The sequence below is a fragment of the Numida meleagris genome, chromosome 3 (genome assembly GCF_002078875.1).
Source record: "Numida meleagris isolate 19003 breed g44 Domestic line chromosome 3, NumMel1.0, whole genome shotgun sequence".
In the NCBI taxonomy this organism is placed as follows: Eukaryota; Metazoa; Chordata; class Aves; order Galliformes; family Numididae; genus Numida; species Numida meleagris.
Window position 1 is genome coordinate 93,388,560 of NC_034411.1, and position 13,925 is coordinate 93,402,484.

Consider the following 13,925-nt stretch of genomic DNA (forward strand, 5'->3'; position numbering starts at 1 on the left):
CTTCTAAATACTTATAAAATAAATGGGCAATCTTGATTAAGGAAAAAAACAGTAATCACAGAGGAATCAAGCAAGCAGAAAAGTAGAGTTAGGTAAAATATGGCAAGTGAAAAGTTGTCTGCCTGGCTGAGTATGAGGAGAAATATGTTACTTTAAAAAATAAAAATAAATGAAAAATAATGTATCAATTCATTTACTTGAAAGAATTGTAATTGGTGTTATTTCATAGAAGTAAGTTGGATTTCTTATTCTAAGCATTGTCTCCACTTAAAACACATTTTTGGCAATAATGTTCCCATTTCAACTATGTATGAATTGTATCACATAGAAATAAGAGCATGTCATTAGTATCTAAAAGATTAATCACAGCAGGTTAGACAGCGTCTCTGAGGTACACAGGAGGGACTGCTCCACGTTGGTGTGTATTCTAAACTCAAGAAACAATGAGAACTCTGCAGTAGGGTGAACTAGTGATGAGACATCCCTCTCTGCTCTTTTCTTATCCAGAAACTCTAGCAAAACAGTATTGCTGGAGCACCTGAAGTTCTGCCTACAATATGTGTTAGGTATCTCTGATCGTTTTTCTTGATAAATATGTGCAGCTTAGAAGTGAATATGTCTGCAGTATGGGAATGAAAAGCTTTATGAAGGGCTCTTGTCTCTGAGCACCTTTGGCTGCAGTTGCTCAAAGTGTCAAATGTTAAAATGAGTAGTCAGAACCTGAGGTTAAATTGTGAAATGATTTCATTTCATTTTGGTGCAAATCTAAGATTAAAGTGAGTACTTTCATATTTTATAATTTGTTGCTTTTAAAGATTGTAATTCAGGAGACTTGAACCTCTGTTTAAGCCTTTATAACCTTTGTTTTGTAAATGTTTGTATGACTCCTGTACAAGGTTTTAGTTTTGTAAACCCTAAATAATGAGAGTTAAATAATGGCACTGCTTTTTAATGAAATTGTTTATATTGATTTTATATTATTTTTTACAATACACATCTCTACTGTCAATAAAATACTTCCTTATGTTCATATGTATCAATCAAAATGGAAAAAAAACGTTTCTTTATTCCCCAAAAAATCAAAATGAAGATTACATGTGCTTCAACTGTTCTTCAAAGGATTTTAATGAATATTTACACTTCATTTTTCTTCCACAACAAGATCTAATTTTGAATATGAGGCCCAAATGAATACTTCATGTCAATTATTACTGGTTACCTAAATGCCTGGTTTGATATAAGTTCTCAAGAGATTTTTCTTCTTTTAGAGTAATTATTTCCTAAGCTGTTGACTAGCAAGTACACAAAAGCAGAAGTTTGAGAGTAACATCCCTTAATGTTACCTTTTTTCCTCCTTATTTAACTAGGTATGAATGATAATAAATAGCACATTCTGCTCATCAGTTATATTGGCTTATACCTCTGTTGTCTTCATTAGATTGTAGGTTGTTTCATGTTTCTTATTATTTTATAATCTTGGAAGTGTCAGTTTGTAATTTCTATAAAATATGTGAGGGTTTATAGCTGCTTAATAAGAACAGCGGTAAGCATACCACAGAAATGGTACAGGAGTGCAGGCAAGATGTGAGCCTTTTGGAGCATCTCCAGGGTAGAGACACAAAAATAATCCCAAGGAATGGAACGTCTCTCCTACGAGGACAGGCTGAGAGAGCTGGGGCTGTTCAGCCTGGAGAAGAGAAGGCTCTGGGGAGACCTGAGAGTGGACTTTCCGCATGTAAAGAGGGGCTATAAAAAAGAAGAGAACAGACTCTTTAGCAAGTTCTGTGGGGAAGTGGTTTCTAACCAAAAGAGGGGAGATTTAGATTGGATATAAGAAAAAAAAATATATGATAAGGATCGTGAAGCACTGTAACAGGTTGCCCATAGAGGTGGTGGATGCCCCATCCCTGGAGACACTCAAGGTCAGGCTGGGTGGGAGTCTGTGAAGTCTGCTCTAGCTGTGGATTTCTCTGTTCATTGCAGGGGAGTTGGACTAGATGACCTTTATGGGTACCTTCCAGCTCAAATAATTTTATGGCTCTATGACTCTATGGTTTTCCTAAGATACTTTGCAGTTTTGCATCCCATCTTAGAGGAAAATAGAAAGTCCATATTTTGCTGACACAATTTATCAAGTGAAGCATTTAAAGGGATAGGAGTTATGAACTTTTTTTGCAATGAGATACATGATGGTTGCAACATCTTCCAGAATATAGCATTTTGATAAACTTGTGCTGGTTGTCTAGAGACTGGAAGTAGTGTGAAGTGCTATAGCAGTTTGTATTGCACTTCATATGCATGGAATGACATATTCAGAAAGCTCAGTATTGTAGTAAAAAGTATCTAATTATTTATCTGATGATGAATCACCCAAGACATCTTATATGCATATAAATATCTCTGCTTACCTATTCTTAGCAGGACTTCGGGGCTGAAAGCATTGTTCTCTTAGGCATCTGTGTGCACTCTGTAATCTTTATGAGGAAGACAGCTTGCTGCCAAAGCTTTCTCAGTCTGAAAGTTAGTGTGTGAGAAGGACTTTCTGAAAGCTTCCTTGGATGTTTAGTAGAGGACAAAGGTACTTGTAAGGCCTCTTAACATGATGGAAAGAGCATATCCTGGGAGCGTGTTGAATATGATCCCATTACTCTTTTTGTACATTAATATTGCTTATTGTCACCTAATGCTGGAGAAGGTAGATGGTAACAAAAGTTACATTTGTCTGAGAACAATAAATTTGCTTAGTGGAAAATAAAATCCCGGAGACAATAAGTTGTATATGCCTGAGGTTTTAAAGAAATTGTGAGCAAGTGTTTGAAAAAATCCTTGTAGTCTCATCTTTATCATGACCTGGAACCCTCAAATGCTGGAAATCTGATACCACCTTGTCCTTCTGCTGCCTTTTTATTTTCCATGTCTCCCATCCTATTTCCATCACAATCCCACAGGAATCCCTAGCTATTTCCAGAATGAAACAGTAGAAAGCTAAATATTGACTTTGTTTTGTCCTGCAGTATGTGAGGTAGAATAAGTATGTAAAATTTGCATTCCCCTATTTGCAGCCCAATCAATATAGAAAAATCAACAATGAACCTCTTTGGTCATTTTAATCGAATATATATGTATTAAAATAATTCAAAATCTCCAGTGAGTTCATTTCATTCAGACTCTTGATGAATGATTTATACGTTGAAAATTCTTGTGAGCATTTGTCTTAGAGGGAAATAGTATAGAAATATTATGACCGGTATCTCACCTGACTATTAGTTGTGTCTTCTTAACAAATTCATATTGGTTTTATTTCCAGTGAGCCAGATACAACTTTTTTTCAAAACAAAGTATTGTATAGTTACCCTAGGGGATTTAATAAGCAGAAGCAAAGAAATATGGCTTAACTAATTCACACATTTTCCCTGAGCACTGTTATGGCTTATGAATCTCACCCAATGCTTACAGGTTGCCTTCCAGTAATGAAATCACAGTATTACTTATTGTGTATCTGCGCCTAAGTTAGTCATTATGTGCATGAGAGGTATTCAGTGACCTCTCATTCTGATAATACTTTACTGCCACAGAAGACAGTATGGTTACTATCATATAGCAGAGATGTAAAATATTTATTAAATGTGATACAAATATCTGTCATTATAGCTGCTACTTACCGCACAGTATGTTCATATACCAAGTTGTTTGCAAGGATAGCTTCTGAAGGGATCAACCTATCTCAAAGTAAAAAGTCAGTAAAATAAAGCAGTTGAAAAGGAAAAAAACCCTCAAAAGTATGTATTAAAGATATATATATATCTGTGAAGAGCTTAACCACAAGAGAATTGGAAGTAGGATAATAAGAGATATTGGAAAAATAAAAATTCCATAAACAAAAAATAAATCTCTCAAATGTCAAAAATCTTTCAGTGAACGCTGTCTGTACATCTGGACAAAATGGAAGACAGAGTGTCTGATTACTTAATATTTAAGTATTCATTAGGAGTAATACCATTCCTGCCTAGTAAATACATGGACTTAAAAAGAAAAATGGTGTAAAGGTTAGTTTTTGAACAGGAATAAATTGGCTGTCTGAGCCAATTTTATTTAGAAGATACCATAAAATACTGTCATATGAAAAGCAGAAGTGCTTAAATTTTCATTTTAAAATGACAGGATATTTCCTGATATACTATTGTGTAACTGATACCTAAAGTAAATGTCCTATTGAAACCTGCCTTCTCCCCAAACCAAAAACCATACAAAATCTCTGGTTACAGACTCTACAAATATTACTATTGTGTAAATTGAAAATGTTTTTTATTCTATGCTTTTTTGTCATTGTGTCAGAATATCACTTCATTTCTCTCTCGAAGATTGGGAAACAGAAATGTCACTTATGAACAGATGATGAATTATTTTATAAAAAGTCAAAGGAGTTTGAGAACTAATTAGGAGCAACTCTGCCTTTCTTGCTGAATTAGGGCACGTGAATTTCAAACACCCATATTTATATGTGCAAACTGTAGTTTGACTTTACCTTTGCTTCCATTTGCCTCTGGCCTCACAGCTTGCTTATTTTGACTGTCCTTTGAGGCTGCGAAAATCTGTGTCCTCCACACCTTCCCCTGGATAGGACTTGACATCAAATCTTTAACTTTTCAAATATTTTAAAACATTGGGTGATATCTGAACATTCGTGCAAGTTGAATGTTTTGATTGTCTGAACTGAGGGAAATGTAGACAATAAAGCAACAGAGGATGAAAACTAAATTGCCATACAGCATTGCCAGTGAGTGAGCTATAGATATACGTCTTTTATTCTTAGCACATTTAAATTTACAATTCTTTATAAATATTCAAATTTTCATTTAAAGTTCATTTTGTTGACTAATGAGTCATTTCTGTATGTCAAATGTTTATTAACCTGAATATCTGAATATGAATTTGTGTTTCTTCTTTTTTTTTTTTTTTCTCTTGCTTTCTCTTTCAGGAACTTGAATTTCAGGATCTGACAGCAGTTTTACATTGTATTCACTCCTTTATAGCTGCAAAAGTGGCATCTGTGGATCCAGTATTCATAGACAGCCAGAGTATTGCAAGAAAATATATGTACAGTAACTGATATAAGATTATATGTTGTGACTATGGCAAATAAATTATTTTCTTAAAGAAAATAGTTATTTCATGCACAATATTGCAACTTTGTGATTTTCTAAGTCTGTAGTTGTGTTATCTGTAATGTTAACAGTTTTCACAATCTGTTTAACATTTTGAATCTATGAGTTAACAAATACTAAGTCAAACTGAATCAGTTTGTTGTCTTCAGCATTAATCAAAAATTCTGAGCAGATATTCATTCAATAACATCTGTGGTGTCGTTTTGATTTCTGTTCTCATGATCACGCATACCCCCATATATTAGATAAAAACACAGACTAACATTTGAAAAGCGTATGTCCATAAATTAGGATTTTTAAGTGTATTTTGAAAATTTCTAGGCACAAAGACAATTTCTACAGCCCTCACTGAAAAGAACTGATTATTGTAGAAAACTACAATAAGAATTGGACTTTCATCTTTATTTGATGTGTTTGAAAATGCATGAAAATGCATAGTTCCTTAATCTTGTTCTTTTGAGGTCAGAGAGTTAGATCTGGCAAAACACAAAGTACTCTATCTCAAACTGAGGAAAAGATTTAAGCCCATACTTGATTCTGGCCTTATTACGTAGCCCAAGTGTATGCAGAAGGTAATGCTACATATGTATTTAAATACCTTGCAAGATCAACTGAAGAGCTTTGTTCTAAGCTAAAGAGCCTAACTGTTGGGCATTGAGTTGTAGAAAACTTGCCGTCTATTCTCATCTATTAATAAAGCTTCCATGAATCATTCATACACATCACTCATAGATTCTCTTAACAGTACCCTCCAGTGTGATGCTCTGTAACTTCTTTGTTTGGCAGAGGACGCTCTCAGTAGGGTGAACATAAAGAATTTGCTGGCACATCCACCTTTTTTTTTCCTTACATCTCTAGCCCTCTGTTACATATATGCTTAAACAGAAATGAAAAGATTATATGGATCTGTTTCTTGGCTTGTTCTTAAAATTTCTTCTGAAATGACTTTCTTATTTGCACAGATAATGCTTCCTGATACTAAAAAATTATTGAAGGAAGGCATTTTAATCTTAGGGGTAGGTAATACCAAGTATTCCAGGCTTCTGTGACAAAAATCTCAGTTGTTTTCAACTGTAGTTTTGAGGCAACATCACTCAAGGTTATGATTTTTTTTTGAGAAATGAAAGAACAATAAATAAATAAATAAATAAATAAATAAATAAATAGGCAAGAAGAATATCCTAAACATATACAATGAATATGGATCAAAGTAATCCGTCGTTTCTCTAAATTTTAGTTGTCTAGCAGAGTCCTGCTAGAATAAAAGCATAAAATCATTGTGTACTAAGGAAAGGAGATGGGCGTGTTTACAAGCTCTCAGGCGAAGAGTCTTCTTACCTAACTTCAGTGTCTAAATTTAGTTAGAGAGGTTCCACCAATGTCTTAAGGCAGGTAACTGTCTTGGCATACAGCAATGGAGCCTTGGGCACTTATTTTAAAGGAACGCTTATCTGCCCACCTAAAGCATAGGCACAAATAAAGTGATTATTGTTGGTGATTTGATGCTACCATAAAGATTGCCTACTGCAAAGTGCTATCTTGAGAGAAATTAATTTCAATATTAGGGATGCTGTTTGCAGTTCCACTGTTATTTTCAGATCTAACATTTGCAAGGAGGCATAGTAGGACAGCTAACTCCCTTTAAAAAATTATTTAGAAAAGTTGAGAAATATTTTTATCAATTGTAAATAAATTTATATAGCTATTACAGTATTTTTAACAAGCAGCATCTTAATTTTATATGTCAAAAAAGAAAAAATAAAAAACGTTCTCAAACATACTTTTATTCAAAAGTTTTATATAATTTTCAGCTTTCCTTTTAACTTACAGCTTTTTATGTTTACTGAGATTTTAACATTCACAAATGGTAGCATTAAAAGCAGAAAGGCTTTCTTGTAGTCAGTTCTTAATTATTAGCGTGAAAAATTATAGATAACAAAGTGATTGTAGATTGAAGAACGATGGAAATCTTCCTCTGTTTTACTTCTATTCTCCTATCTACAAAGTTCAGCACTAGCATGGCACTAGTGTAACTTGAGTGGAAAAATGTGCTAGTTATCGCTGGACTAAGACTACAATCAGGCATCGAGACAATGTTTTAAGTATGTTTTAAGTGTAATGAAAAGCACAGCATATCTTTCCAAATATCTTTCCACTTGCAGATATGATATTGAGTGAATGTCTAGTGCCATGAATTTAAATCAGAGCGAGGTATATCATTGCTATATAAACTAACGATCACTACAGCATAGACTAGGGCTCTGGACTTGAACAATGTTATTGATTTATTAATCCAATTCCTGGCATTCTTTGATCAAAGTTAATTAAAATCTGCAGAAAAATTCCTGTGCACAATTATGAGCTGAGTGAGCTCAGGTCTGTTCCCAGTAAGTGGTTTTGTTGTGCTACCCAGTTTAAAACACCAGAGAGTTTAGTAGATATATATAGTAGATATGATGTGTCTAGACCATGCCAGATGGCCTTAGGGGTAGAAAATGAGACCTGACGATTTTAGTTTTAAATTTAGATGCTGCTATAAAATCTCACTGACTTCAGTGGAGGCACGGCCTCACCCCTGTACCTGACCTTTGTTTTTTTATTTTTTGCTTATAATATTAAAGCATAGAATTACAATATGGAGGCTGTGCTGAACCAGCCAAAGCTCAAGTTCTGGAAATCTGACTTAATTATTTTTTCTCTGAGATCTTAGGAAACAGTAAGTGTTTCAGAGTGATAGCCACTCTTGTGCCAGTAGTCCTGAAACTTATTATATTATTAATTGTGGGGGATAGTGAGAGGATAAACTCTAGCAGACATTGCAATCTACAACCTGTTTTCTATCTAACTAAATTAATTCATAGGTAACTTCTGAAATGAATGCCTTTTCATCAAAAACTTTAATGTGTAGCCCAATCTTTGTAGTTGTATAAGTAGTATTTAAAAATGGCTGAATTTTGTTCTGAGTAGATTACCATAAATTCTTCTATTGCCTGTATTTTGTAGCACCTCCCCACTCACCTGAGTATCATTGTGAAGGGAGTGTAGTAGCAGTGCATTTTTTCTACTTTCTGCTGAATAAGATGATCTAAGGCAGTGAAGTTTGCACACCTGCTAAAGCTTCTCAGCACATACTCTTCCAGTGCTGAGGAGATGGCATCCCTTTCTTTGAAAGAGGACAGAAATGTTCCTGCATGCAGAGCTCTGCCTTGGAAGCCTCCACCAGGAGAAGTGCCATTTCCACCCTTCCATGAAACGAGACAGTGCGAGCTCTGCGTCGCCTCCACATGCTGTCTGTGCCTGTGGGAACAGGTAGAAAAGTATGTATTTTCTCTGCTATGTCAACTTGATCTACTGTAGTTGAGTTTTTGGTTCAATGTAGTCTGCCCTGGTCCTCCAGTAAGCTTCTGAAGGCAAAGAAGACGGACATTAGGAAGGAATTAGTCTCTTTCCTCTACACGTTTTTGAGAGGTAAAGAGATGTCCGTGGTGATTTCTGTCCCTCTTTCCAATGCATGGGAAGTGGATTGAAGCATTGCAAAACTTGAGGCAGGGCAAGGTTGGACAGATGGACAGACTGTGAAATCTTAAAAGTCTCCTTTACTCAAACAAACAAGCTGAAAGTAACTACCACTCTGCATTTCATAGATAAATACTTCTTTCACTGTTATTTCTCCTATTTTACACTGATAATCATTGAGAGATGGCTGCTGAATAGGGAACTTTAAAAGACAATAATGGTAAATCAAAATATCATTTATTTATAAAATCATGTATCTAATTTCTTAAGGTATGCTTCAAAAACATTTAGGTACTTCTGTGTTGAAACATGTTGAGAAGGGATTATCTCAAGTGACGTAAAAGACTTTGTAGTAAATTTGTTAGAAAGTACAAAAAGGAATTGTGTAGCATGCAAGATGAAATTGAAAATCTATTTTAGTCTGGTTCAACCTGAAGAACTCTACAAGCAAAATCTTTTCATTAAATTTAAATTTATTAAAAACCGTGGACTCAAGCCAAAATCCACTGCTGTTTGGAAACATACTCCCAGTGACTTAATGGATCTTAAACTGGAAAATCAGAAAAAGATATACTATTTTAAATAATCTGGAGAGAGGGGAAAAAAGCTTTCTAATATTGCCTTGATCCACAGCTGTCTACATTGTCAATAAATGGGTTTAATTCTGCAGAAAAGCTGCTGACTTTTGAGTGAGAAATCATATTCCAACTATTCGGACTGGGAGTTACAACCTTTCAGTTGTAACATGGTTGTAGGTTGTAACATGCTGCCTTGTAGGAATTGCAGTTATGCAGGTATTCATACCTCTATTCCTCTAATCTAGATGTATCATATGCTTTTATATTTTTTTTGTTTTTTTTTTTTTAGGGAAGAAACATGATATATTGTGTAAGTCTCACTACACTGGGAATTGAGAGTGGTAGAAAGGCCAGAGCTGCATAGGTGACTGAGTTGCACAAGAGCCTTCTGCTCTTGTAAACACTGCAGTGGTAATATGTAGGGAAAGCATTACAAGCCAAAAGGTTTTAATTTCTAGGGTGTGAGGATATGTGAAGGAAATTCTGTTAGTGAAGGGATTGGGGATTTTTGTTGGTGGTGGTTGTTGGTTGTTTTTTAATGCAGAAATTAATTTTTTACTAGAAATCAGATTTAGAAGAATGGGATGAACATAACAAAATAATTGGATGAAAAGATATCTAATGTTCATACATCTAATAATTTCTTAGTACTGTTAGAGCTGTGAGAGTGCTTCTTTCTTTATTTATTTAATGCTTAGCTGATTGTGACTGTCATAGAACTGTAGGATTGCCAAAATACCAAACAGGGAAAGGAAGTTAAATGTAAAAACAACTTTATTTTTCTTTCTCAGTTACAAACTATTCTTGAAATATTTGTCATATTTCTAGGTTAGGAAGCTTCCATATTCTTCTTCAAATATGATAGAAACATCATACTCAATGTTTATTAATGAATTTGTATAGAAATTAGTTATCCAGTCTCTGTTAATCAGCTGGTCTCAACTCTGTAATCACTGGAGAGAGACTGGAAGTGGCAAGGAGTGCTTTACTCCCACTTGCTTAAAAGGCCTAAAACCAGTGGACTGAATCATGTTCTGAAGAGGTATTCATCTTTCTCCATCAACCAGCCCAGGAGGCAAGAAGCAGTGAGGAGGGACAAGAGAGAAAACCTGAGCCTGTTTTTCCAGCCAGCACTTACTAGCTAGTGCTTAGTATAAAATATTTCTAAAATGAGTCAGGAAAAAATTGTATTAATTTGTAGACTGGTTCTATATCCCTGGGGATACGTTGGCTCTTGTAACATCAAGCTACTCATAAAAAATATATATACATTTTACTGTGGCTTTAAGCACTTTGTTCAATTAACATTCAGAACTGAACTAAATTACTGCCCTTTAGTATATCCTAAATCATCCATAAGCAGATTACATTATCAGCTCACTGTTTTCTTATTGCACAGAAGCTGGACAAATATTCCCCAGTAGATTTAATGTGAATATTTAATTGGCTTTAGGGATAAAACTTTCCCTGTTTTAAAGTAGAAATCCTTTACTGAACTAATATAAACATATTCATATATATATATAAACATAGATTATTTTGTTGTTGGATAAAACAGGAAAAAAAAGTTCCTTAAGTGTTTCACACCAAGACTTTGAAAAGTGCTGTGGTTTGCATTTGTCTTGTGCTCTAGCTTTAGTCAGTACTGCAAAGAAGAGTTATTGGAGTAAAGGTAGTGTTCTTCCTCAGTAATCTATTACTAAAACCACAGTGACTACGACAAAAGCTCCAGCACTTAGTAGCACACTTTGCATCTTGGTATTCTGTATATACTTGACCTTTCTTAGTCCTCAAATGGAGAAATGTATGCACTCAGGGAGAAGTAGGAAATGCAGTAACTTTAAAACATTTGCAGGGTTGAATGTCAAAACTTTAGTTCTTCATGGCAGCAAATCATGTTTTTATCGTCATTTTTAGCATTATTACAGACTTATTTCTCCCCATCACTAGAATATTCATAGCAAGGTGGAAGGAATCGGAATTGGATCAAAAAATGTTTCAAACTCCATGTGCCCTTCAGCTTTCTTTGGATCAAGGCACTGAGGAGTTCTGAATGTTAATTTACTGTATACTGCTCTAAACTGTAGGTGAGAATAATGTCTTATGACAGTCCCAAATTCTGAGTTTGTGGTCATTTTAGCTTATACAGAATTAACTTCTTCCCAACCTTGCTATTTAACTCCCTGAATTTGTTTTAAATCTTTAGTTTTAAAAAGACCTCAAAACATTCTTAATTTTTTTTTATCAGAATCTTTTCAATTCGAAATAAATAATTTTCTATAATGCCAAATACTCCTAATGTCTTCTGTTGCCACATAAACGATTTCTATTCATTTAAGATTTTTTGCATTTCATTTTAATACATTTCTCTTAACACATTTCTTGAGCACTGTTTTATGTCATGGAGAGAAAGATTTGCAATTATAATTGTAAAACAACCCCATAACTCATAGTTTGTGAGAGCTCATATGAAAAGGATGTAAATGAGGATTCTCTTTTCCTTTTACGGAGTAATTTCTTTTATGAATCTTTTTTAAAAGATTTGTTTTTAGAACTTTTCCTTTTATGGGTTTTTCTCTTGGAAAATCTTGCATCACGCTCCTTTCTCGTCTGATATATTCTAGGATCAGCGGTACTTTTTCCCTTGATAATTGGTATACAGCTCTCTACAGCAGCTGCCTTTTCATCAGTAGTAAATCCATTTCCATGGCATGCTCTCTTATGAATGTCCTTAATCTTGCTAAGGGGCATGTAGGTTTCCTGGATTTTTGCTTTCCCTATCTAAATAGCTTTGCCAGCCATCATCAAGTGGTTTCTTGTACTCAGAATTGCTTAGCTCCTTTGCCTTCAGAAATGTTCTCTTAGTTTGACGCAACTGATATTTTTTTTCCAATAATATGAGCAAATAGATGAGGTGTTTTTTATTATTATTTTCAATATTCTTTTTTTAATAAGCACAGTATTTTTTCTGTCATCCACAGCTGCATGACTTTTCCAACTGCTTGCAAAAGTATTTCAGCTGAAAATACGCGTATGTTAAACTTTGAGTAATAATGGGCCCCAATTTTCCTTAATGCTTGCTAATCGTTTCAATTTTATTTGTACATCTTTATCTGCATTATACATTTCTCTTTGTCACACCATTTCACATCTATTATTTTTCAGGTCATTTTTCTGAAAGATTGTATGCTGTGTTCATTTGTTATAGTTCTTTCCAAAGAAATCAATCAACCTTTGTTCTTTTCTATTGAGATTCCCATCTCTTGATCTGAAAAAAAGTTCAGCAGCTTGGAAAAACTTTCTAGAGTTGTTCTAAAACAATTTGCTTCATTGATTTTTTGTTTGTTTTTTTTCAGTACTTTTTATTATTTTTGTTGACAAAAAGAAATAAAAGTCAGATTTTGAATTTTTTGATGGTATGATGAATCCTGCTCTTCATATTCCTACATTCCTTCTTTTAACTTGATTTTCAAAGCAAAAGCAGCATTTTCTAGAAGATAAATTGGACTGGTTATGCCTCTGTGGCATGAAAACACCTGCTCCAAATTCAGATGCTTGGAGTTCGAACTGTATGAAAAAAAGCCACAAAGTGTTTACATAGAGCAGCTCAGTATTCATTATTCTCTGGCATCTCAGACTTTGAAAATTGCCGGGAGTGCATGCAGACACGGTTTAATTAGTTTGAACTCAAAGTAAAATTGAAACTGAGGGAAATTGATGTTTCATTAAATATTGCAAATACGAGGAATATTCTTCATACATAGAACAGTCAGAATATCCCAGTTCTGGAAATATAATGGCTTCATCATACTAAAAACTTACCCAAACCATATAAGAATTTTGGGTCCAATTAAGATTTTCAAAACCCAGAAAAGCAAGGGTGCAGGATCAAATACTGAGTAAGAATTTTCCCAAACTGATTCAGGGCTTAAAAAATATATAGGCAGATTTTGTATAAAAGATTTTAAAAAGCTGAACTCTTAACACCTAACAGTATAGCACACCTGCATTCACTGTGTGCTATTTGCAATCTGTTTGCAGACTACCTGTAAGATTTCCCAACAGAGGACAACCTCCAACTAGCAAGAAACAAGGAGATGATGACACTCGCAAAAAGGATGCAAAGATGGTAGGAGACCAGGCTGGGAAACATCCACAGGGGTTCATTCAGAGTCATCTGAATCCGTAACTCCTCCCTTGCAATGAACAGGTCTTGAAGTGGGAAAAAAAGCATCTCACCTTTCTAATTGGTTGTGATTATTTAGATTTCCCCACAGCAGTCTAATAATTAAAATTGCAGAATACACAGCCATCTACTCAGATACTCACTTTATATTCCTAGACCTTTGCAGTTGTTTGCTGAGCATGTTTCACTTAATATCTGCAGCGGGCTGGGAGCATACCTGCAGATGGTTGCTGTGCCTAAGCTGATGTGTGGAAGTCATTAGGCTATAACAGGCTGATTACCTGTTTGTTTATCACTGAATCTATCCTTTGACTTTTGGGGTCAAATAGATTAACCCAATTGGAAATGTGCTTCAGGGGTGGGTTTGAAATGAAATTAAGAATATAGAAATATGTGGAGTTTCCTTCTCTGGAGGTATTAAAGACCAACTTGGATGATTTTCTTTGAAACCTACTGTAGGGAACTGCTTTAGCAAGGGGA

The 13,925-nt window shown here is 34.6% G+C and overlaps 1 protein-coding gene across 1 annotated transcript in view; it reads left to right on the plus strand.

The window, feature by feature from the left end:
- Window positions 1-5,284, plus strand: part of SNTG2 (syntrophin gamma 2) — a 232,263-nt gene extending 226,979 nt beyond the window's left edge. Inside the window, exon 17 of the mRNA XM_021392018.1 lies at window positions 4,979-5,284. Within this exon, the coding sequence (XP_021247693.1) occupies window positions 4,979-5,110 (132 nt within the window). The 3' untranslated portion in view covers window positions 5,111-5,284. The remainder of the gene's footprint in view (window positions 1-4,978) is intronic.